Below are 26,627 nucleotides of genomic sequence, written 5' to 3' on the forward strand. Positions count from 1 at the left end.
GTCTCTTTATTCCTCGTTGATCCAGACTTTGCTCCCGACCATTCCTCTCCCCTGCTGGCTTACAACCGGAGGGAACCCCCTTAGTATCTCCAGCTGACTACGAGTGTGCCTTATGTAATTCTTATGCTACAGGTGGTGTCAATTATACCCATCTTAATATGCTCATGGACTTACGCTCTTGACCTACTTAAGTGTTCTTCGCCATATAAGCGCAATTCATAATTCTCAATATTGTAACCTATTGTTGCTGCTCTGATAATAAATACTTCTAAATATAACTTTCTTTGTTAAGCCGTATTCTTGTGTGGGTGTTCACCAGATATACCGTGTACTGTATGGCCAGTAATTAAAGTACATAACTAAGTAGTGGTTTAATGATACCATACTCTCAATACAGTCAGGGAATTGTACCCCTCAGTTACATTGTGTATGTCATAAATGTCATTATGAATTGAAAACCAGACGAAAGTCTCTCTGGTCTGCATCCCCTTAACAATTGTGTGTATTGAGCTGTACTGTATTGTACCCATTCTGCAATCTGTTAATTAAAGTTTTCAATCAATCAATCAAGCCAGTTCACCTCTAAAGCTACAGTAGTTCACATCTGAAGCTAGTTCACCTCTGAAGCCAGTTCACCTCTGAAGCCAGTTTACACCTGAAGCTAGTTCACCTCTGAAGCTAGTTCACCTCTAAAGCTAGTTCACCTCTGAAGCTAGTTCACCTCTAAAGCTAGTTCACCTCTAAAGCCAGTTCACCTCAAGTTTCAAGTTTCTTTAATAGTTGTCATACAGAAGTACAGAATACTTTTATACAAAATGCTTCTTACTGTTACGCTCCAGAGACTGTGCTAGACAAGATAAGTATGAAATAAAATAAAGTAGCATGTAAAAAGAAGTAAAAATAGAGGTCCCAGTGTTCAGTATAGACATATGTACAATGTTCGATGCAGACTAGAAGTAACTGAGTTACCATACAATATACAATATACTAATATACAATACTATATAGTGCAAAGCAGAAATGGGATGAGGTACAATTTAGGTACAATTTACAGTAAGGTGTACGAGTTGTAGTGCAAATCCTTTACCAATAAATATAAAGTGTGTTTAGGTGATCTAAAGTGTGGAGAGTGGGTGCTGCAGTGTGTTGTTTGTTTAAAGTGAGTGTGTGCGTGTGTATTTGATGGTTGTTGCATAGTGTTTATTGTTCGTTGAGCAGCCTGATGGCCTGGGGATAGAAGCTTCTTCTGAGTCTTTCTGTGCTCGCCTTGAGACTCCGGTATCGCTTGCCTGACCGCAGCAGTTCAAAGAGGCAGTTTTCGGGTGGCTGGAGTCCTTGATTCTCTTAGCCTTGGTCTATAGAAATAAATGCATTCGAACAAGAAACCAATGTATAGTAGACATAGCAATGGCAAAAAAATTGCCAGGCCTAATGCGAGCCAGGGAAGTCTTTAGCCCCTTCCGTGACTGCGATGTGCAAGCCAGGGGCTTTATATCTGATATATTTCGGACCCACCCCGAGCTTTTAAGCAGTGTTTGGTGGTCCAAATTAGCCTGGCTACTATGGAGCTGCGAGTGACTGCGTATTCAAAAGCCCCTGGCTTGCACATCGCAGTCACGGAAGGGGCTAGGAAGTCGTGTGCTTGTAACGTGGCTTCATGTTTTCATCCACTGAGCCGTGAGGCTCAACATGCTTGTTTGGTTGAGGTCTGAAGTTCTCTGAACTCACCAAATTGCCCATAAATATAGTTTGTGGGTATTGTCCAGTTGCTGTATGTTTTTATCTGCCCAAAATTCAAGCAAGCATGAAAGCATTACAGTAATGACGTTGTGTGTGTCAGCAAGTTGATACAGAAGCCTCTCCCGTGTTTTGGTACAAGCATTGCACACCACGCCCCCCGCTCCCACTGGTGCGCACCCGGAACCACCTATTTCAGCGGTCCAGGTTTGGAGCGCATCAGCGTCCCCGGGGACGCGGGGGAGCATTCTCAGTAGGACAGACACACCCTTTTCTGGTGCGATCGGGCTGTGATTCGACCCCGAATGGTTAGTGAGAAAGCCCCCTCAGTAGGACGGACACACCCTTTTCTGGTGCGATCGGGCTGTGATTCGACCCCGAATGGTTAGTGAGAAAGCCCCCTAAAGCTAGTTCACCTCTGAAGCTAGTTCACCTCTAAAGCTAGTTCACCTCAATCAAGTTTGCCACTGGCAGCAGCATGCTAATGAACAGATAAATGAGTGAGGTCATGTTGGTCCTTTGCAGCCAAATTAAAATGACCTAATATGAACATGGTTCTCTCCGATTCTGGTCAGTTGGACATAAAGAATGTCTGTGTGAGTCGAGCGGAGAGCAGGAATAACAAACCAACAACTGCCCTGATTCTGAGAAATGTCTTGACACACAGTGATTGTTGGTGTATATGAGAGAGAGAGAGTTATAGTGAGGGTTAAACAGAGAGAGAGAGAGAGAGAGAGAGAGAGAGAGAGAGAGAGAGAGAGAGAGAGAGAGAGAGAGCCAAACACAGTGAGTGATGATGAAAGAAACCGAGGAGCAGCAGATGATTGGCCGGCTGACCACAGTATTACAGCAGATTCTCTCGTTTTCATTGAATATTCTTGAGAGCCAGTGCTGTTGATCACCACACCGACTGCTACCAATAGAAAGCTACTATCATGATGGAAAACCTTGACTGAGACACATTTGTTCCACAACTCTATTTTGCAAGTTACACTTTGGGCTCAGCGCTGCGCTAGACGATTATCATTGGTTTGAGAAAATCCTCCCCCAACCCAGATCTATCACACATATCATGTATGCATGTATGTATGTATGTATGTATGTATGTATGTATGTATGTATGTATGTATGTATGTATGTATGTATGTATGCCTGCATGTGTCCAAGCGTCTGTGAGTGTGTGTGCGAGCGTGTTTATGCATGTTTTGTATGTATGTGTGTGTGTGTGTGTGGTAGATGAGTCAGGATATACGATTCTACCGCCTGGCGTCATGGCATCTGTCCTCAGCCACCTGTACCATCTGTGTGTGTGTGTGTGTGTGTGTGTGTGTTTGACTTGGCCTAAAATCATGAACACATTTTAGTCTACAGACCAGTTGATGGGAAGCATATGGCCTGCATCTCAATTTAGAAAGCCGATTTCTGGGTCAGTGGTTAAGGTTCATTTGAGTTTATGTTAAAGTAATAATCTCAAAGTTATTACTGAACTTGAAATAAAAGTCTGTTAAGTTACTTGTTACAGTAAGTTACTGCACATAACTGCCCAATTGCACAGCCCTGCTAAGTATCCTGTCCCACTTTATTGTTGTTTTTATTCTAATTAGTGTATATACTTGACCACATCTTGCACAGTTGTACAGCCCTGGCCTATTTACATTTGTTATGTTTACTTGTAATTATACTATATTATATTGCCATACACAGATATTTATATTCAGTGACTCTCTGAATGCTAGAACCACTTACAGTAGATATGTGTACACCATTATAATCAATATTTCTGGCTCTAAAAAAACAGCATACATTTAGTGGTATAGCATTAAGAACCAATTTATGTTTAATAAGAACTTCCTGGAGGGTAATAAAGGAATGTTGAAAGTTCTCAATGGCCAACTGTACAGAGTCAGCTATACAATACACAGTATCATCTGCATACAGATGGGCTTGACAGCCATTCAATAAAAGACTGACAATCATTAATATAAATAGTGAAGAGGACAGGACCTAGAATTGAACCCTGTGGCACACCTTTAGTTATTGGTTAAAAATGTAGATTGGGCATAACTCGACTTTACACACTGATGTCTCTCTGACAGATAATCTTAGAACCAAATCAAATGCATTTATATTAGAGGTGGACGGTATAGAAAGTACACCGGTATGGATTTTGAATATACCTTGTGACCAGTAGAGCAGCTCTAAAGTAGCAATAACATAACCACAGTGTGAATATTTAAAATCGCATTTGCCCCTAAAAATAGCTCTCCCTCTCTCCCTCCATAGCTCAGCAGCTGTAAGAGAATAATTTTATTATTTACATTTCAACAATGACAAAAGAAGCCAGCGGTGGACCGACATAACAAATGCCGTCACTGTTTACTTGTGTAAGGACATGGTTCCTTTTCAAACTGTTGATAGAAAGGGCTTTAAAGACATGGTCAAAGCACTGGATCCAAGATACGCTTTACCTGCCCGCAGACACTTGAGAAAAGGTTTAGCATTTTTCTATTGCAGTTTTGCACAATAAAAGTTCTTAAAATACCTCTGTACTATGTGAAATATGTCCTAGTAATACAAGAGTACAGTAATAGCTGCCATACCAGTGTTTACCCCTTCAGAAGCATTTATATAGACATTTTATGATAAATGAATATACCGTGATATATACCGTTACCGTCTATGCTTCAAATTACCATACCGTCCAGCCCTAAACACTAGTCAATCTTTTTAAGAGCAGGTGGTGATCGACTATCAAAAGCCTTTAACAGATCAATAAAGACAGCAGCACAGTGTTATCTATTATATCATTAGTAACTAATGAGATGGCTGATAATGTGCCATGGTTGGCTCTGAACCCAGATTGGTGTGGGCTTTGCACAGAGTGACTTAAGGACTTAAGTTGATTATTATTCACTTAAGATTCCGGGCCCTCATTTATCAACAATGCGTAGAAAGTGTTCTATTTCCGTTCCTACGATGATAAATTATTTAATGTTACAAGAAAAAGAAAAGTAAGCAAGAGATTCGAACTCAGGACCTTTCGCTCCACAGGCAGCGAACTAACCAGCTGAGCTAAACGGGCCGTCATGAATTAATACTGACTAATCCATCATTTACACTTTTCAAGTGCCAATTGCGGTCATCGTCCATTATTTGGCATTAATAAATCAGATATGATGCTATTATGTCATGTTCTACAGTAGGACTTACTACATGATACCCATTAAAACAAGTCATTCGAATAATAGAAGCATACTTTGCTGGAACGATTCATTTCAAACGTATGCGTGTGCGCTCTCACTCTCCACGCATTATTTTTACCCGAGTAATGCCCCCGTTGATGACGGAGACGGTGGAATGTTGGTTCTGCTTAAATGGGTGTAAACGCGGGCCGGTTCGCCAGAGGGCACCAGAGTTCAGAGGGTTGAGAACGGAGCTGGAGCTTGAACCGGGGCCCGGCCAGTTTAAAAGCGATATGAGAGGGAGATTGTTCACGAAGGTCTAAGCAAATAATTTAACGCGCTGTCGAACCAAGAAGACACAACGTGTGTTATGGGAGAAATACGCAACAGGCTGTCGGACTTGTACACGGTGATGTCAGATATCAACGGTTCCCTAAGACCATTGCTGCAATTCTGCCTGGACAGCTCAAAATACTAATAAAGACCGTTAACCACTGTTTGGCATTGGTGTCAAACTGTCAATGTCATTATAACCATGCTGGAATATGAATGCCTTTATTCGTTTAGTTCGATTGGCTACCGGTTATAATATGATTTGTAGAGGCATAGAATCTATTTTGTTGTCTGTATTAGGTATAGCCTATACAAATTATATATGCATAGCCTACATTATGCAACAGTAATTTGCACATAACGCAGCATGGCACAGACATGTCACACGGAGCCCTGCGAAGCCTGCATACAGTAAACTAACTTGATTGTTAATATAACTGTTGTCCTTGTATCTTTACGCTTATGAAAACATTTAATAATATTTATAGGCTATAGGCCCTCGTTGGGCCATAATAGCCTATTCTCAAATGGCTAAATCTCCTCGTTGACGGACCGATGTATAGCCTATTATATCATATCATATTCCTATATGTCTCCAGGGAATCGTGGGGCTCGGGGAAGAAAGGGAACCCCTGCTATAGCCTATCCTTTATAATGTTATGCCATTTTATTTACAGTAGTCTATTTATGATTTGTTTCCATAGCCGGTCTCAGTTATGCTGTGGTTGAGATGGGTCGGGATTAATGAAGCTGATATGAGACTGCTTCTCGGCTATATGAATTAAAGGAAAGCCACGATTGAAAATAATGTACTTCCTTCTTGACAATAGCATATACTATAACAATAATACGAGAGTACAAGAACAATGAATCTCACTGCCATGTAGCCTATATGTATAGCATGCCTATGTGATCAATAAAAAAACGCGAACTTGAATTCCATCATCATATTTATGTTGCGTCTGTCCACTATGTTTGTTACTTTGTTATTCCCCCCCCCCTATCTATGTAAAGCGACCTTGGGTCTCTTGAAAGGCGCTATATAAAATTAAGCTATTATTATTAGGGATGCTCGATATTGGCTTTTTTACCGATAACGATATACCGATATTGTCCAACTCTTAATTTCCAATACCGATATCAACAGGGTTTCCCCCCCCAAAAAACTGAATCATTTCAGGTAATTAACATTACATATCTCTTGTTGTGGAATTAACACAACATTATGCATACGTCTGACAATAAATAAAATCAGAATTTGTTCTTACTGTACTTGCTTGCCGGGGTAAATAAAGGTTATAGAAATGTAAAAAAAATAATAAATTTTTTTTTTTTAAAAACAGATACCGATATTTTCCGATATCACATTTTAATGCCGATATCGGCCGATAATATCGGTAGGCCGATAATATCGGACATCCCTAATTATTATTATCACGTCTGTGCGGGAGCTCACAAATAGACTCTTAGTCTCAGTGAAGTTTCAACGGAGGTCATCTATTCTAACCAACAAATTGAAGTAGAAAGCATTTCGTTGTGACCAATCTTATTTGGAAACATGACACAAAATAATAGTATTTCGCTTTTTATTTGAAACAATATTTAATCGCGTTTGGAGGTGGGTGTTCTGCGTCTGCCCCCCGTGCCAAACAAGCAGGCTAACCTCTTGTACTGTCGCTATTTTACAATGAACTATAATGAATTACGTACGGTCCATACAGAACACGCGCCAGTGTTGAAACTAATGCACGGAAGCTTATTTCTGCTTTGAAACTAATGCATGAAACTGATGAAAGCATAATGCCGTCCGTCTGCAGTCTCCATATTCTACCGCTGGGCGCCAGGTACGCATGGTCTGAGCTGAGCGTAGATATACGCACAAAGTCAAGCACACGTTCAAATTGATAAGTCCCACACTTTGCTTAGAAATGATCGTACGCTCGGGTTACGCACATATCTGTGCGTACGCACCATTGATAAATGAGGGCCCTGGGACTTTCGCTAAACAGGGTAACTTGCAAATAGGGCGGTAATTATTTAAATCATCTCTAACACCACCTTTATGCAACGGAATCACATGGGCAGATATCCAGGCACTAGGAAATCATCCCATTGAAATAGAAAGATAAAAAAACATGTGTCAATTGCTCTGTAATTACCAGAGCAGCCAGTTTAAAAAATAATAATAAATGAATGAATGAATGAAAAAGTTTATTTTTGAACATGTATTCTTCATATTCCTTAAAACAATTCACGGTATCTAGCTCAAACAGAACAATGATAACAAAATAAAAAAATAAATGTAAAGACAATTTTAAAAAAACATTCAAAAAAAGGAATTATAAACAAAAAGTCAAGAGCAATGTATTTAGTTAGCAGACATGTCCAAAAAAGGAGTAGAAAGAAGCTAAGCTTATAGATCCCTACCCCCTTACATTTACATTTGTTCTTCCATTAATTTGACTAGTTATAAAAATAACATAATTTAGTATAATACAATATAGAATATACTTTTACTTGTATTACGAAAAGAAAAAAAACTTGATTCACATGACAGCAGTGAATAGAGTACAGAACTACATAACACAATATAGCATTACTTTGTTTATTCTCATTACTCATTTCTGTATTTCTCTAATGTGTATTTTTTAAGCTGCTTTTTAAATTGTGCCATGTTTACTCAATTTGATGTATTCAGGTAAAATATTCCACAACTTCTCCACAAACAGATATGCACATGCTTTTCAGCGTAGTGTGTACCATTGGTTGTTTAAGATTCCCTCTCAAGTTATATTATCCTTCCCTGTCTCTGAACCATTTTTGAATGTTGCCTGGGATTAGTTTGTATCTGGCTTTGTATACAATGAGGGCAGTTTTGAAATCAACTAGGTCCATACATTTCAATGTTTGTAGCTTTATAAATAAGTTATTGGTGTGTTCTTATTGCTTTTTTTTGCATGGTGCATATTGGCTGTAGAGTCCAGTATATGTCCAGTCCTCACCAGTAGAGCTCCTGGGATCTATGGATAGTTTCAAGTTCAAGTTCAAGTTTCTTTAATAGTTGTCATACAGAAGTACAGAATACTTTTGTACAAAATGCTTCTTACTGTTGCGCTCCAGAGACTGTGCAAGACAAGATAAGTATGAAATAAAAACATAGTAAAATTAGAAGTAAAAAAAAGAGGTCACAGTGTTCAGTTTAGACATATGTACAATGTTCGATGCAGAATAGACGTAGTTACCATACAATATACAATACTGTGCAGTGTACTAATATACAATACTATATAGTGCAAGGCAGAAATGGAGAAATGGGACGAGGTGCAATTTAGGTACAATTCACAGTAGGTGTACGAGTTGTAGTGCAAATCCTTTATCAATAAATATAAAGTGTAAGTGTGTTTGTGTGATCTAAAGTGTGGAGAGTGGGTGCTGCAGTGTGTCGTTTGTTTGAGTGAGTGTGTGCGTGTGGGTGTGTGTGCTGTGTGCATTTGATGGTTGTTGCATAGTGATTATTGTTCGTTTAGCGATTATAGTTCGTTTAGCAGCCTGATGGCCTGGGGATAGAAGCTTCTTCTGAGTCTTTCTGTGCTCGCCTTAAGACTCCGGTATCGCTTGCCTGACCGCAGCAGTTCAAAGAGGCAGTTGTTCGGGTGGCTCGAGTCCTTAATAATTCTCTTAGCCTTCCCCTTGCACCGCTTGTTGTAAATGTTCTGGAGGGTGGGAAGCCCCCCTCCAATTGTGCGTTCGGCTGAACGTGTCACTCTTTGTAGTCTGCTACGGTCTTGTGCAGTGCTATTCCCAAACCAGGAGGTGATGTTGCCGGTCAGGATGCTCTCTATTGTACATGAGTAGAAGTTCCTAAGGATCTTCTGACTGACTTGGAACTTCCTTAGGCGCCTGAGGAAGTAGAGGCGTTGTCGTGCCTTCTTCACAACACTGTCAATGTGTGTGGTCCATGTCAAGTCCTCGGATATGTGGGCTCCGAGGTACTTGAAACTGTTCACTCTCTCAACCGGTGCCCCGTCGATGCTGAGGGGGCTGTAGTCCTTGACCCCCGACCTCCTGAAGTCCACAATCATCTCTTTTGTTTTGCTGACGTTCAGGGAGAGGCAGTTCTCCTGACACCACTGTGACAGGTTCTCTACCTCTTCCAGGTAGGCCCTTTCGTCGTTGGCAGAGATCAGGCCCACCACTACTGTGTCATCAGCAAATTTGATGATGGTGTTGCTGTTCCGCTGTGCTACGCAGTCATGTGTGTACAGGGAGTAGAGGAGGGGGCTCAGAACACAGCCCTGGGGGGCCCCTATGTTGAGCATGATGGATGAGGAGGTGCAGTTGCCGGCTCTTACCACCTGGGGTCTGCCCGTCAGGAAGTCCAAGACCCACTGGCACAGGTCATAGTTCAAGCCCAGGTCCCTGAGCTTGGCTATGAGTTTGGAGGGGACTATGGTATTGAATGCTGAGCTGTAGTCGATGAACAGCATTCTCACATAGTTCCCCTGCCTCTTGTCCAGGTGTGATGCTGCTGTGTGCAGCACATGGGCTATGGCGTCCTCCGTGGACCTGTTGGGGCGATATGCAAATTGCAGAGGGTCCAGGTTGATGGGGAGGGAGGAACAGATGTAGCCCTTCACTAGCTTCTCAAAGCACTTCATGGCTATGGAGGTGAGGGCTACAGGGCGGTAGTCGTTGAGGCAAGCGGGCGTAGATTTTTTGGGTACAGGGATGATGGTGGACTTCTTCAGACAGGTGGGGATGACAGCCTGTTCCAAGGACAGGTTGAAGATGTCAGTGAATACCGGGGCCAGTTGGTCGGCACAGACTTTTAGGACGCGGCCGGGGATGCCGTCCGGTCCTGCTGCCTTCCTGATATTCACTTTTTTAAAGATCCGTCTCACCTCATGCTCTGTTACCCTGAACACTGAGTCTCCATCAGCAGACCCCCCCCCCCCCCCCCATTGCCGTGGTTTGTAGGCTGGTGTTGTTATTCACAGCCTCAAACCTCGCATAGAAGGAATTGAGATCATTTGCTAAGGAGATGTCACTGTTCAGTTTGAGGGGGGTGCCTTTGTAGTCTGTCATTGTTCTGAGGCCCTGCCACATGCCTCTAGAGTCAGCCTGTTCAAACTGAAGTTCAACTTTATCCCTGTAACGTCGTTTTGCCTCTATTACTGCTCTCCTGACGTTGTATCTTGCCATCTTGTGTTCTTCCATGTTGCCTGTCACCAGCCCGGTGTTGTATGCTGATGTGCGCACTTTCAGAGCCTCACGGACGGATTTGTCTACCCAGGGCTTTTGATTTGGGTAGATTTTAATTTTGGTGGAGGGGATTGTTTCTTCTACCTGAGTACAGATATAGTCAATCACCGTTTCGGTGTATTCGTGAATATTGGCTGTGTTATCACGGAATACACTCCAGTCTGTGCATTCCAGTACAGCTTGGAGTGACTCCTCTGACGTCACGGCCCAACGCTTAACCTCTCGCGAGACCACCGGCGTTCGCTTGAGACTTCGTTTGTACTTTGGCAAAAGAAAGATGGCGGCGTGATCGCTTTTACCGAATGGACTAAGAGCCTGTGACTTGTACCCATTCTTAAATTGCGAGTATACATGGTCTAATATGTTCTCGCCTCTGGTGGGACAGGTCACATGCTGATAGAAATTCGGCAGCACCTTTTTAAGACGCGCGCTGTTGAAATCGCCCAGAACCAAAATGGCAGCGTCAACATTAGCTGCCTGGAGTTTGTTTACCTCGTCGTGAAGTTTTGAAAGTGCGACCCCAGTGTTCGCGTGTGGTGGAATGTACACTCCGATGAGGATGATGGACGTTAACTCTCTTGGGAGGAAGAAGGGTCGACATTTTATCGTGATAAACTCCAGGTCTGGATTGGAGAGTGTCTAATACTTCATCATGTAAAAGGGGATAAAAGGAGAATTGAGGGGTGTGAATGATCACACAATAAGTGTCTATATCAACATCAACAAGAAGAAGTCTGATTTATTCTCTATCAAACAATTTCCCATCAACTGCAAAGTGTTTATTAAATGCAAGACCAATTAAATTCTGGCTATGAATAACACAATTGTGATCATTAATATGAGCAGGTAGTAGGGATGGGCATTTTTAAGAAGAATCCAGATACATTTTGGCTATGAATAACACAATTGTCATCATTAATATGAGCGGGTAGTAGGGATGGGCATTTTTAAGAAGAATCCAGATCGATTGATCACATGCTATACTCGAGTGATCGTGTATTACTCGAAAAGGGAAAAAAAAATGTTGGACGTTGGACGTTGTGGACAGCGACTCCTACAGGTCGGTTGGGTGACGCCTGTACAGCAGAAACAGGAAGTATCGGGGGCAGCGTGAGCCTCCCACGCGTTACTAGGGATGGGTATCGTTAGGATTTTATCGATACTACTACTCTTATCGATACTGTTTAACGGTTCGGTACTTTATCGATACTCTTATCGGTTCTTTTTGATAATTTTTTTGTGTAGTTGACAAGTCAGGTAATAGGTTAAAAACACTTCGGAAAAAACCAGGGTGGTCAAAGTTTGGGGTGTATACATTTAAGAGGGTAACATGAAATGATAACATATTGCCCATGACAATCAAATAGCGGCCGTTGGGATCGGCTATGGTAGATATATGTTGGAATGGGATATTTTTGCGCATTAGTATAGCCACCCCTCGCGCCTTTGATGAAAGTGATTGATAGACCTGGCCCACCCAACCGCACCTCAGCTTGTGCGCGTCACAGTGTTTAATATGAGTTTCTTGGAGAAACATAATATCAGCAGACAGCGATTTCAAGTGAGAGAAAACTTTCGATCGTTTAACGGGAGTATTTAACGCTCGGACATTCCAGCTGGCTAAAGTAATATTGCCATCCCGGTTGATATTAGGAGTCGTCATAATCGGAATTTATAGCGTGAAATAGGACATCATGATCATGAACAATGTAAAAGAGCACAATAACACACATAAACACATCCCATACCTCCCCATCCTCCCGCTTCCCCAAATGAAGCAGGAATAGAAAATAAAAAAAAGCGTTACCTTTGCGAGACTGCTGGGCAATACACAGAGTGGTGGTAGAACTAAACATATTGTTTAGGCTTCAGCTCAAACTCTGATCAAATAATACTAGTCGCTCTTATGTAGTTATAGGGAATACAAAATAAATAAAGTTATGTCTCTGACCAGACCAGGAAATTATTATGTAGTCTGGGAGTAAAAGAAATAATTATATATATACACATACACACGCATATATATACCGGTACATACAATACATACATATGACATACCCATCCGTTCGAGGGAATGCTTTGATAACGAAAATTAAGCTTATATAATAATAATAATAATAATAATAATAATAATAATAATAGAAGTATTATAATAATAATTTAAAAGAGAATGGGCTATCTTCAGTCAGCCTTAATTTAGGCTATGGTCCTAGAGCTGTATTTAAAGAGAAGAAAATCAAGCATAGTCCATATTAATGAGAACAATTTATTATATTCTGATGTTTATTTTTACTTACTCTTATGAAAGTCACCACATTTGACTAAAATGCCATGTACTGTACATCTCACGTGAGTGTGACAGTGTAAGCATGCGTGTGTCTGTGTGTGTGTGACCACCTTCTGAGAGTCGGAAATATGTTTCTATCACAGACCCAGTAATCTTCTCCACAGGACACACACACCCTGCCAGATACAACCGGTGTGTGTGTGTGTTCCTGGGCATATATCCAGTCCCCTGCAGGTACCATAGTAACAGCCGGTTACAATAGAGAGCCACAGTGACCGGATCCACCCGTCAACATGTCCCTTACGGTCACACAGTCATACCTATGCAAACTAGCACTCCACACCAACAAGTAAACACAACGTCATACCTACGCAAGCTAGCACTCCACACCAACAAGTAAACACAACGTCATACCTACGCAAACTAGCACTCCACACCAACAAGTAAACACAACGTCATACCTACGCAAGCTAGCACTCCACACCAACAAGTAAACACAACGTCATACCTACGCAAGCTAGCACTCCAAACCAACAAGTAAACACAACGTCATACCTACGCAAACTAGCACTCCACACCAACAAGTAAACACAACGTCATACCTACGCAAGCTAGCACTCCACACCAACAAGTAAACACAACGTCATACCTACGCAAGCTAGCACTCCACACCAACAAGTAAACACGTCATACCTACGCAAGCTAGCACTCCACACCAACAAGTAAACACAACGTCATACCTACACAAGCTAGCACTCCACACCAACAAGTAAACACAACGTCATACCTACGCAAGCTAGCACTCCACACCAACAAGTAAACACAACGTTATACGGTAACCTACACAAACTAGCACTCCACACCAACAAGTAAACACAACGTCATACCTACGCAAGCTAGCACTCCACACCAACAAGTAAACACAACGTCATACCTACGCAAGCTAGCACTCCACACCAACAAGTAAACACAACATCATACCTACGCAAACTAGCACTCCACACCAACAAGTAAACACAACGTCATACCTACGCAAGCTAGCACTCCACACCAACAAGTAAACACAACGTCATACCTACGCAAGCTAGCACTCCACACCAACAGTGAACAGGTCCGGAAGGGCGGAGACTATCGCATGCTTCCTCCGACACATGTGTACCCAGCCCACCGCTTCTTTTCACCTGGCAGCGCGGACTCTCACTGGGAGAGTGTAACGTGTGGAAGGTCACACTACCTCTCTCAGATCCTTCCCTTGCTGTGCAGGCGCCCCGACCGAACTGTAGTAGTTGCTGTTTACAACGACCAGGACCCACCCTCGCCGGGTTTCCCACCCTCTAACACTGCCAATTGTTAGTATGGACGGTCGGCCAACCCGGAAGCACCACAGCTGGATTCGATCCCACTGTCCCTGTGGTGGTAGACAGACGCTTAGTCCGCTGCTACCCGGCCGCCGGGTTCATGTTTAATGATCCCAATTAAGGGATCATATGTAGGAACATTCACTCAGTAACCATCTCCCCAATTACATTTCAACAGAACACGTCACACTGCGTGTGCATGTTTAATTTTGAAAAGGTCATTAAGCTCTTTGAAATCTCAAATTACAGAGTTTAATTTGTTAAAGTACACATTCTTTTCTTTGGTTGAATTTGTAAAATGAAGTGCATGTCTGCATGGCCGCCTAGTTATAGTTGAAAGTGGGGGTGCAAGATTATTAAGTGATAGGAAAGGGGTGGGTTGGAGGTTTTTCTTTAATTTAATAAACACCTGTACGTGCAATTTCCTGCAATATAGAGCCTTCAATCTTGACCAATAAAGCTGCTCTTTTCACTATAAAACTCAGTTTATATTGCAGTATGATAGCCAATTACTATAATAATAATAATAATAATAATATATACTGTATATTGATTTTTCGCTTTTATTTTTATTAAATCAATCTCCTTTCAAATAGGCCACGTTTTTAATAAGAAAGAGAAAAAAGATAATTATACCATATATTGTCATTTTATTGTATGACAATTATCATGAGGCAAATGTATAATAATTGTCACAGCCCTAGGCACAAGTAAAATGTAAGAACTTAAGAGAATTAAAATTACTTGTAATGTAAAAATACCAACAAGGAACAATAACAGGGTCTGCTGTAAATATAGCCTATTTTCAGAGAATGACAAGAATATAAACAGAACATGGGAAACACAAAAAAATCTATAGAAATGAACGTTCTTACAAACAGAATTGAAATTCTCCCAGTATTCATTTTCCCCCCTCCCAGCACTCCCTCCCCCTTTTATGATGGTAAAAAAACTAAATGAAAGGAAGTTATTTATAAATAAAAGTTATTTGACTGAACAAGTCTTTTTCTTTACAAAACAAGACCATCAGTGGTATTTAAAAATCTAATCTAATCGGGATTTGAAGAATGCCAGAGGCTGTTCACCTTGGAGACCTGCTGCGGATATGGGTACGGCCTAGCGCGAGATTTACACCTTCTCCCCCGGATTTTCAAGGGCCAGCGAGAGCTCACCGGACGCCGCCGGAACCGCAACGCTTTCCAGGGCACGGGCCCCTCTCTCGGGGCGAACCCATTCCAGGGCGCCCTGCCCTTCACAAAGAAAAGAGAACTCTCTCCGGGGCTCCTGCCACCAATGACAGACTCGGTCGCCTGTGATATTTACACTCAGCCTACCTGCAGCAGGCGCCACTGACTGCTGGGGGAGGGGCCGTGGGAGGCAGTTGATCAAACCATTAAAATGTGGGGGGCGGGGGTCACAATCTTTCGAAACTTAAAAACTCGCTATTAAGTGTCATTGCGTATTATTAATTTGATTGAAATGACGTAGTTATGTTTACAGTGATATATTGGGGAGGGACATGTCATATTTTTCATATGATCAAAAAGTGGGGGTGCAAAAGCACATGTTTGCTCCCCCAAGTTCAATTGTGGGGATGCACCTGCTCCGTTTGCTCCATTGCTCAGGCGCCCGTGCATGTCTGTCTCAACCTCACCTGTCCAACTGTTTTACCACTTTATACTCATTTTCTTGGTTGCCAGGATTTTTTGTGAATTCTTCCTTTGATTATTTTGATAATAGGTGGTGACTGAGCCCGTCTGTCTCTGCTTTCTATTTGACCTTACATATATTCTTGTTTGAGTCTGTCTCTGCTTTCTATTTGACAGTACATATATTCTGGTTAGATTCTGCCTCTGCTTTCTATTTGACAGTACATATATTCTGGTTAGATTCTGCCTCTGCTTTCTATTTGACAGTACATATATTCTGCTTAGAGTCCATCTCTGCTTTTTAACTATGATAGTAGAGATATTCTGGTTAGAGTCCATCTCTGCTTTCTATTTGACAGTACATAATTCTGGTTAGTCCATCTCTGCTTTCTATTTGACAGAGACATGACTCAATAACGACACAGCTACATCAATAATGATAAAGAGACCTGCCCACCAGACTATAGTTTTCATCAAATACCCGGAAAAAAACAGAAGAGGGGTTGCAGCAATTTTCAAAACTCTTGTTTAGAATCACAGAACTAGGTGAGTTCATGTCGATGGAATATCTTGCCATTGAACTAAAAACAGAATCAACCATAATAGTCACAATATACCGCCCGCCAGGACACTCACCAATATTTATACAGGAGTTCTCTGAACTGATTTCACTATGTGTTACCGGATACGATAAGGTGATCCTAAATGGACTTAAATATTCATTTTAATAAGAAAACAGACTCCAAAACTATAGAGCTAAAAAAAATCTACTGGATAGCTTTGATCTAACACAGCATATAACAAATGCAACTCACCGGCATGGAAATACATTAGACTTAGTCATAACAACAACTGGGCTAAGTATAAAAGATTTCTCAATAACTGAATTACCTCACTCCGACCATCACTGTATATTCTTTGATGCTCAAATAACCCTTACTAAAACGAAAAAAGAAATCATAGTTCAAAAGAGGCTCCTAAACGACAAGGCTGAATCAAAGTTCATTAATCTTATCAGACTACATGAACCACACAATCATGACAGCTCTCTAAATGAAATGGTAGAAAATCTCAATGATGCACTATCTGTATTAAATACCGTCGCCCCACTATTTATAAAAAAAAAAAAAAAAAAGAGCCTCCCCCTGGTTGAACTATAATGCGGTCAACAAAGAAAAAAGGAAATGTCGTGCAGCCGAGCGAAAATAGAAAACCAAAACCACTATCTGCAGTGATATATACAAAGATGCTTTAACTGCCTATAATAAAACCGTCCGCTTAGCAAGGAAATACTATGTCTCTAAAATCATTACAGAAAATGCTGGAAACTCCAGAATCCTTTTTTCCGCTATTAATCGACTACTCAACACTGCACCTTCGCAATCATCAACGGTTAAGTGTGAAGAACTTGCACTATTCTCAACAAATAGAACAACTGAAATTCTAATTAACAGCCCCAAAACTAAAAAAGAAACGTTAATAAAGAACCTGGGAGGACTAACCCCTTGGATCAAATCTGAGGTCACAAGTCTCTGGCTTATCATAGATTCAGAACTGAATTTCAATTCTCATATTAACAAAGTGACCAAAACATTGTTCTTTCATCTTAGAAATATAGCAAAAGAAGGCGGTCAGGTGGCGTAGCGGAGATTGCGCTCGTCACCAATGAAAGAGGCTGCGGTCTCGACTCCCGGAGTCAGCATTGTCTCTGGCTTGGGCTGATCGCTATACTAACCTGTTTGGCTGGGTTAGGGGGAGGGAAGTCACGGGTGGGGATCTGGCGTTGTGGACAGCAACGCCTACAGGTCAGGTCTGGGCGCTTGCTCAGCGGAGGCAGGACTTGATGAAGGCAGCGTGACCTCCCACGCGTTACACTTCACCAATGAGAGTCCTCGCTGCCAGGTGAAAAAAGAGGCACTGGCTGTCGCCGCGCATATCGGAGGAAGCGTGCAGAGGACTTCAGGTTTCCCTTGTACCGACCAGTTGGAGAACATGCGCACAACAAACAGGTAGGGGAGGGGGGGAATTGGCACAACGACTAAATTGGGACGGGGAGAAAACAGAGAAAAATCGGAGAAAGAGAGGATACAAAAAAAATAAAATAAAGATATATAGCAAAAGTACGACCATTTATTAATGAAAAAGATGCTGAGAAGCTAATTTATGCATTTATATCTAGCGGGTTAGACTACTGTAATGCACTTTTCACACGTCTCCCTAAGAAAACCACAGAGAAGCTTCACCTAATCCAAAACTCTGCAGCCCGACTGCTAACTAGAACCAAAAAGAGAGCACATTAGTCCAGTCTTAGCTGCTTTACAGTGGCTTCCTCTAACATTTAGAATTGACTTTAAGGTCCTTCTCCTTACATACAAAGCTCTAAATGGACAGGGACCTAGCTACATCGCCAACATTCTAAAACTATGGAACAAACTACCCCAAAACATCAGGGAAGCCAACTCGCTAGACATCTTCAAAAGACAGCTTGAAACCTATCTCTTTGCTCAGGCATTTAAATGAAACGTCAGGGATATCCTGACACAAATTGTACTTTACCTGCACTATTCTTACCCTACCTACTTTTAGGGCTGTCCCCGACTAAGGATTTGGATAGTCGACTATGATTGGCCAAAATCTTCCGTTAGTCGACTAAAAAAAAGAAAAAGGGTAAATGTTTTTTTTCTTTTTTTTTATCATTCCATTTGGGCTGTGGGGGTGCTTAATGTCTGAAGGAGTCGACTGAAGGCTTCTTGTCCTCTGCAAAAGCATGCAATTGGTCCACTGATTGATACATCTTGATATTTGTCTAGTCTAGTGTGTTCATTAGATGGGTGAAATCCTCTTTCAGTGCCTCTGTGCCTGTTTTCGTAGGCAGTTAGCCTCTGGTATGCGTGCCATTAGCGTTAGCCACGCTTCTAGGCCTCTTTTCTTTTGGAAAGAATGATACAAAAATATATATAATAATTATACTTTTTTTTATTTATTTTTTATTCGACTAAGAGGTTGGCAGTCGACTACGGCTCATTTCGACCGATTAGTAGACTAATCGACTACCTACCTACCTACCTACCTATCAGCCCTACCTACTTTTTTTTTGATCCACTTTTTCTCCCATTTTCAATTTTTCTCCCATCCCAATTTTCATATCGTCCAATTCAACCCTCCCCTGTCTTTGAACGTTGTTTCTTGCCTCCCACAAGCCGGCTGCAATGTGGACTAAGTCATACATAGCACGAGTCCCCTCCGATACTCGAGTTAACAGCCGTCGCATCTTTTCACCTGCGCGGCTCGATCTTTCAGCGTCGGGGGTCTGGGCCCCCGTCGCTTCTTGATTCTACTGCGCAAGCGCACCAACCGACCTGTAGGAGTCGCTGTCCACAACGCCCGATCCCCACCCTTCAGTTTGCCTCCCCGTAATACGGCCAATGTGTATTACTGTGGACGACCAGCTAAACTGAAAGCAATGTGGAGAGCGGGGCTCGAACAGGAGGCATCCTGTTCGAGCCTAGTCTCCAGCATTCGTTGCGAGCGCCTTGCCCACTGCGCCACGTAGCCGCCCCACCTAATTTTATACACTTCCTATCAAATTCATTCTATGCACATTTTATCTCACTACCTCCTGCACTGTAATTTTAAGAGCACTGCTCTGTTGTAATTCAAAACTGAACTTTGTAAAGAAACTCAAGGTTAACACTTTCCGTGCCAGCAGGGGGAGCCAGAAATAGGCGCTTGAGTGCCAACGCTGTACTCAATGGAGGGCGATCATATTTGCGAACGCATAAACTATATCTTAAATTATGGCTATGTGTCTAATACGCCCGTCGCTTATCAATGACTTGTTTGCAGTCAACATTGTAGAAACAGATTTTTTTTAAATCGGTTCAATTCCGTTTTATACCATTTTGAAAAACGCTAGTTTTTTTAAACTTCCAGAAAAAAAAGATTCTGCAGGAATCGCGCTTACTGTAATACACAAAACTCGTTGTAATTTTTCGGCCTATTTATGAATCGTTTTCAAATAAACGCTAGATTATCGATATGTGTACTTACTTATGCACGCTAGAGAAGCGGGCTGAAAAATCGATTATCTTATTTCCTGATCAGCACACACACACACTCACAGCCACACATATGGGACACGTTGATATATAGGTGAAAAGAGCTCTGATTATCCCAAGACTGGTAAAATAGATTCCTTACCTCATCAGATGTTCAGAGATTTCTCGTTCTTGGCACTCAACGCATGGCATGAACTAACGAGATTTCTCGTCGTTGGCACTCAAAGTGAGCGATGCACTGCTCTGTTAAGTTGTGAGCGACGCACTGCTCTGTTGTTCTACAAGGTAATTTAGAACTGTACTTTGCAAAGAAACTCAAAGTATTAAGAGCGATGCACTGCTCTGTTATATATATATATATATTTCTTTTGCTTATTTTTAAACTGAATCAAACCGCACTTTTTTATTCCATTTTATTATTGTTATTACTGAAAAGCTGTGATTTACCTTACTTTGCTACCTCTTTTTTATGCTTGCTTATGCCTGTATTTTTTATTGTTGTGAAGCACTTTGAACTGCAATTTCTGTATGAAAAGTGCTATACAAATAAAATTATTATTATTATTATTATTATTATTATTATTATTATTATTATTATTATTATTATTATTATTATTATTATTATTATTATTATTATAGTATATTCTGGTTAGAGTCCATCTCTGCGTTCTATTTGACCTTACATATATTCTGGTTAGATTCCGTCTCTGCTTTCCATCTGTGACAGTAGAGATATTCTGCTAATTCATAATAGCTTTTTAGGTTCAGATAACATTCTAGTTTTCTTTACATTGCGTTTATAATTTGGTTTACTGCGATTGGTGTTCGGAAAGAAGTGTTGGTGGTAGACTGGTCAGTGTCTAGTGTTGGTGGTAGACTGGTCAGAGAGTGTTTAGTGTTGGTGGTAGACTGGTCAGAGTGTATCTAGTGTTTGTTTATCCTCTTACAATTCCGCATGTCAATGTGTCGACTCTTCTAACTCCTTTTTGGAAAAATGCCTAAACATACCATTACATAAAGATTTGTAAACACTAATTTTTTGTGATATTGTCGACATTGGATATTTGTTGGTGTCAGACTGGTCAGAGTGTGTCTAGTGTTACTGTTGGTGCAGTCGCACAGACCCAATACGTATACACACACACTACACACACGAGGTTGGAGACAGATGGCTGAGGTGTAATGTAGTCTTACCCTGCCCAGGTCAGGCTCAGAGGAGGTTGGAGACAGAGGGCTGATGGGACTGAGGGAAGGAGAGCTCTCTACACTGGATACATAATCTGGGTCAGGAACATACAGCACCTGGACACAAACAAACAGACAAACACATAGAAACATAAAAACAAGCTTGTGTTACTGAAGCTACATACCGTGATTATTTAACTCAGCTCGTTTTAATGAAGCTACAGTGTGTGTGTGTGTGGCTACCTTGCCTGGCACCACAGCTTTGGAGAAGTGCAAGTGTGTTGCCTAATTCATACTCATGTCAAAGTGGTTGCAAAGGTCACGGCAAGCCTGACAAGCTCCCGCAAGCCTACAGGCAAGGCCTACATGCTGCTGGCCAAATAGACGTGTTCGCTGTATACAAAAACATACCGTGTTCGAGCCAATCAGCAATACCAAATGAGTCACGTGACTAAGTTGCAGACTATCTGCGTGAGCTGCTGCGCTAAAAAAGTATGACGGAGCTCTATGGAGAAACCATGACACTCCCCTGACTAAAAGTGGTTTCAAACGAAAATGGCTGGATGACATTTTGCCAAATTAGCATGGCTGTGAGTGAGAGTCTTTCACCTTTTACATATCTAGCTTTGGCATGGATTGATTGTTTAGATCGCTAGCATGGCTAACAAATGCAAATATATTGTAGTCTGCCCCATTGTTCTGACCAGGATTACGTACCTTTTGCCCCCTTGATGCGCGCGCACACGGAGTCTGACGTATACAGCAAACAGGTATATATGTAACCATGAGTCAAATCGACATGAGCTGATGTGGACAGCGCAAAGCTGTGATTGGACAGTGCAGAGCTGTGATTGAACAGCGCAGAGCTGCGATTGACCGCTGCCCTGGGCTGGGCCTGAGGTACGGGAGCTTGGTCGGAGCATCCCATTATCGATTGTGATGAACTGCGTTACAAACATGGACCAAATCGAAGAAAGACTGGGTGAGGAAGTGCGGAAATATAGCCATTTGTAGAACACAACACAGCACAGCCATCCAGAGGTTCGGCGGTGTACTGCAACCCACGGACATGGAAGTACAGTATGTCGATCTAGCCCCCATGCGAAAGATTTCGGCGACAGCCAACGTTGAAGTCTGTGTGTGTGTGTGTGTGTGTGTGTGTGTGTGTGTGTGTGTGTGTGTGTGTGTGTGTATAGCTACCTTGCCTGGAACCACAGCTCTGGAGAAGAGCTTGTTGAGAGTGACCAGCTCGTTGGGCGTGGTGTCGAACTTTAGAGAGATGCTGTTCAGAGTGTCACGAGATTCCACCTGAGGAACCAACCAAAAACACACATGTCATGTTTGTTCAATTTATATTTAAGATACTTAGGCATAATATAAAAGAAAGTGTTGATACAATATGATGGCTCAATGAGCATGTTTACATGTACATTAATGGATATTAGCCAATATCTCAGTTTAGGTTTATATGTACATTCATGGATACTAGTAGTAGAGCCATATGAAATCCGTTTTATTTTTTTCCAAATTCCATTAAATTTTTTTCCAAATTCCATTTGAATATTTCAGAATTCTGTATTTTGCTTTGTACGCTCATTTTACCATCAGAAATAGTGTCTAATAAGTGGGAATGAATAAATGTCCACAATTTAATAAGATATAACAGTCCATTTAATAGGGCTGTCTTAAATACTTCGAAGCTTCGTTCGATGGGCATGGGATTCGAATATGAAAATAAAATTTGATTAAAAAAATATAATTTTTTTTAGATATTTTAGCAAAATCAACTCTGCCTCTCTTTGTTAAATTACAACAAGCAATGCGGTTTGTTATTTAAGATGAGGTCGGACTCGGCACTGACAGATTTGTGTTCATTGTGCTGCTTTTATAAAGCCTCAAATGACGGCTTACAATATTTCATGAAAGCAAAGTGTTGTTTGTCTAAGATTTAAAAAGGTTTAAACTTTACAGCACTGACAAAGTTGAACAAAGTGCTGTACAAGTCCCACAACATAAAAAAAGCATTTTTTTTTAATTATTTTTTTTATTTTTTTATAGTTTATTCCATTTTTATTGCTCAATTCCACGATTCCGTCCACGATTCCGTGATCGCGGATTCCATATGGCTCTATACTAGTGGATATTAGCCAATATCTCAGTTTAGGTTTATAGTACATTCATGGATATTAGCCAATATCTCAGTTTTGGTTTACATGTACATGAATGGATACTAGTGGATATGAGCCAATATCTCAAGTTTAGGTTCATTAATGATGTAAAAGAAAACAATGAAAATGTGCAATTGTCATTTCATAATGCACACAGACCAGTGGACCCTCAATTTGAGAAGCTATGACATCTACCTATTCAGCCCTGCATTCAGTATTGCCCTGTGATAACTAGAGTTGTTCCGATACCGATACTAGTATCGGAAATGCCGCCGATACTGCCTAAAATGCTGGTATCGGTATCGGCCAATACCCTCTAATTCTGCGCTCCGATACCATATTATGACGTAATTTATCAACAACACTGCGGTCTGCTGTGAGCATTATAAAACAAACGTCTGTTTAACCGACCGTGAATTAAAGTGTCAATGCTGTTTGTCATTTTAACAGCAGATAACTTTCTTAAATGCCATCCTCCCGACAGAGCGGTGTTGACGGGGAGCTCTGATGCGTTCGCTTGGTGGTGTTAGCATTGAACAGCTAACCGAAAGCTAGCGTTAACTAACGTTAAAGGTTTAGCTTTAACGTTACCTTGGCTAAAGTTGGGGCTATTCATAATCCAGCAATAATGGCTGCAGACCTGCAAGCAAAGTACAGCAAGTTGGCAAAGGAGTATTCCAACATAAATCACATTTTCACCAGTAAAGTTAGTCTTTTCATCTACCGGTAGCTCATGCTAGCTAACCTAGCTCACGTTAACGTCGTCACTAGTGATCGACCACCTCACGTACACAATTAATGACATGTTGCGGACAGCCATATCGGTGACAATGTTTAGCTTTTAGTGCCAAATGATAAGAGTCTGAGGCGGAGTCTCAAAAGAGAATGTTGAATATTTATTGTGCAAAAATCACAACACAACCTCTGCTACCTAAACGGAGCCTTGTGGAGGCAAGTGCAGCAACGTATAATGTCCGTGTGGAACTAATGTGCCAAAAACCTTTCCGTGGGTGAACTCATTGAGATAGTTTTCAATTACTGATACTAATACTAATCTATACAACATAATCTATACAAACAGTAGCGGTATAAAACATTTTTTTTTTTTTTTTTATAATTTATATAATTTTTTTTACATTTTAATTTTTTTTAATGTATGCACTGGTATCGGATCAGTATCGGTATGGGCCGATAACCAAAGCTTAGGTATCGGAATCGGATCAGAAAGGAAAAAAATGGTATCGGAACATCTCTAGTGATAACTCCGTGATTTATGCCGTTTCCGTGTGCAAAGAAAACTCCACTGTTTGCGTGCGAGCCAGTGCCACTCCAACCAACAGCCACACAAAGCATTAGTTTACAGAGGAGACAAGACATGATGCTTATATCCTTATACATCGTACTGTATTACTGGATCTTGTAAACAAGTCACAATGGAACAGTAATATAATGTCCCATACATTTCCAATGTATTACCTACAACTACCACTGCACACAAATTAGGAATCTTCTTTTAAAGTGGTTACAGGCAGCCATGTTGGAAGAAAGACAACTACAAACATTTTGGGCAAGGCCTCTTAATACTTAGAAACAACCAGGGAGTGGGTTAGGAGAACCAACATGGCTACTAGTGAAAAGCTGCAATGGTCAAAGTGTCTACAGCTCTGAATGGTCAAAGTGTCTCTGAATGGCCAAAGTGTGTCTGAATGGCCAAAGTGTCTCTGAATAGTCAACGTGTCTCTGAATGGTCAAAGTGTCTCTGAATGGTCAAAGTGTCTCTGAATGGTCAAAGTGTCTCTGAATGGCCAAAGTGTCTCTGAATGGCCAAAGTGTCTCTGAATAGTCAACGTGTCTCTGAATGGTCAGTGTCTCTGAATGGTCAAAGTGTCTCTGAATGGTCAAAGTGTCTCTGAATGGTCAAAGTGTCTACAGCTCTGGTCAAAGTGTCTACAGCTCTGAATGGTCAAAGTGTCTCTGAATGGTCAAAGTGTTCTCTGAATGATGGTCAAAGTGTCTCTGAATGGTCAAAGTGTTCTCTGAATGATGGTCAAAGTGTCTCTGAATGGTCAAAGTGTTCTCTGAATGATGGTCAAAGTGTCTCTGAATGGTCAAAGTGTTCTCTGAATGATGGTCAAAGTGTCTCTGAATGGTCAAAGTGTTCTCTGAATGATGGTCAAAGTGTCTCTGAATGGTCAAAGTGTTCTCTGAATGATGGTCAAAGTGTCTCTGAATGGTCAAAGTGTTCTCTGAATGATGGTCAAAGTGTCTGAATGGTCAAAGTGTTCTCTGAATGATGGTCAAAGTGTCTCTGAATTGTCAAAGTGTCTACAGCTCTGAATGGTCATAATGTCTCTGAATGGTCAAAGTGTCTCTGAACTAAACAGTTCCTGACGTATCTCCATGCACACAGAAGGCCCTGGCGGTTTGACTGGGTATCAGTTTCTGGTTTGTTTGGTTCATCAATAATTCAAGGCCACACGGCCATCTCCCCTGGAGACAGTGCCGGGGGTAACGTCTCCGTCTGACACATAAATCAAACGCACCCCGAACCTATTCCTCCATGGACACTGATCCCAGAACAGGATAATCACTAAAAATATCAGGTTACTGCACACACACACACCAGGAAACATACTGACCCGAGACGTAATAATATCCTCCAAAAAAATCAATACAGCTTACTTAATGACGAGATGAGATATGGTCTCTAGGAGACCATTTAAAGGTGCCATTAAAATCACCATGCTTGCAAGTAGATAAGAGCAGGATATCTACGTACATGTAAAAACACTAGTCTGCTTTCCATTACAGGGCCAGATGGCTCGGGACATATCTACGTTACAGAGTTTCCACATATAACACGACTGCCAGTGTTTCTGCATCTTACGCCATGTTCCATTCAGTCAGAAGTCGGAAGCTGCCGGTTGGAAATTAAGAATCACGACTTCAGTGCCTTTCAGCTCAGAGAGAAACCATATACCTGTAACATCAGGTTTCAACAAGATCATTTTAAGACTGTTGAATACAATTTAATACCTATACAGCCATACTAGGGAAGAAGGAAAATGACTATGAAATAAGTAATTCCATATGAATTGTTGGGGGGGAACTAATATTATGGCTATTATCATAATGCTTACTTTGCAGCCCAGACATCCCCCCAAACACATTTAAAGATAAGATTGAGAAGTTATCGCAACATAGAAGCAACTTCCTAATCCAATAAATTTTAAGACCCATCAGAATCACATTTAAGACCCTGTGGGAACACTGAAAATATGTAGTTTATGTAGTTGTATGCTTAGCAATGGTTATATTAGGCTGCCACACTGGTATTGATAAGAATCTAGCTTCAATTGTCTTCTGAAGATGAACCGTTGTGTGGTGTTCTGGTATATGGGACCCGTT

At 41.3% G+C, this 26,627-nt stretch overlaps 1 protein-coding gene across 1 annotated transcript in view; it reads right to left on the bottom strand.

Moving 5' to 3' along the window:
• Positions 1–26,627, bottom strand: part of LOC311226552 (oxidation resistance protein 1-like) — a 179,666-nt gene that overhangs the window by 83,784 nt on the left and 69,255 nt on the right. The window contains exons 3-4 of the mRNA XM_084311972.1: positions 22,252–22,359; positions 21,061–21,168 (exon numbers count right to left, since the gene is read on the bottom strand). Of these exons, the coding sequence (XP_084168098.1) occupies positions 21,061–21,168; positions 22,252–22,359 (216 nt within the window). The remainder of the gene's footprint in view (positions 1–21,060; positions 21,169–22,251; positions 22,360–26,627) is intronic.

The sequence above is a fragment of the Notolepis coatsorum genome, assembly GCF_963971535.1.
Source record: "Notolepis coatsorum genome assembly, chromosome: 4".
Taxonomy (NCBI): Eukaryota; Metazoa; Chordata; class Actinopteri; order Aulopiformes; family Paralepididae; genus Notolepis; species Notolepis coatsorum.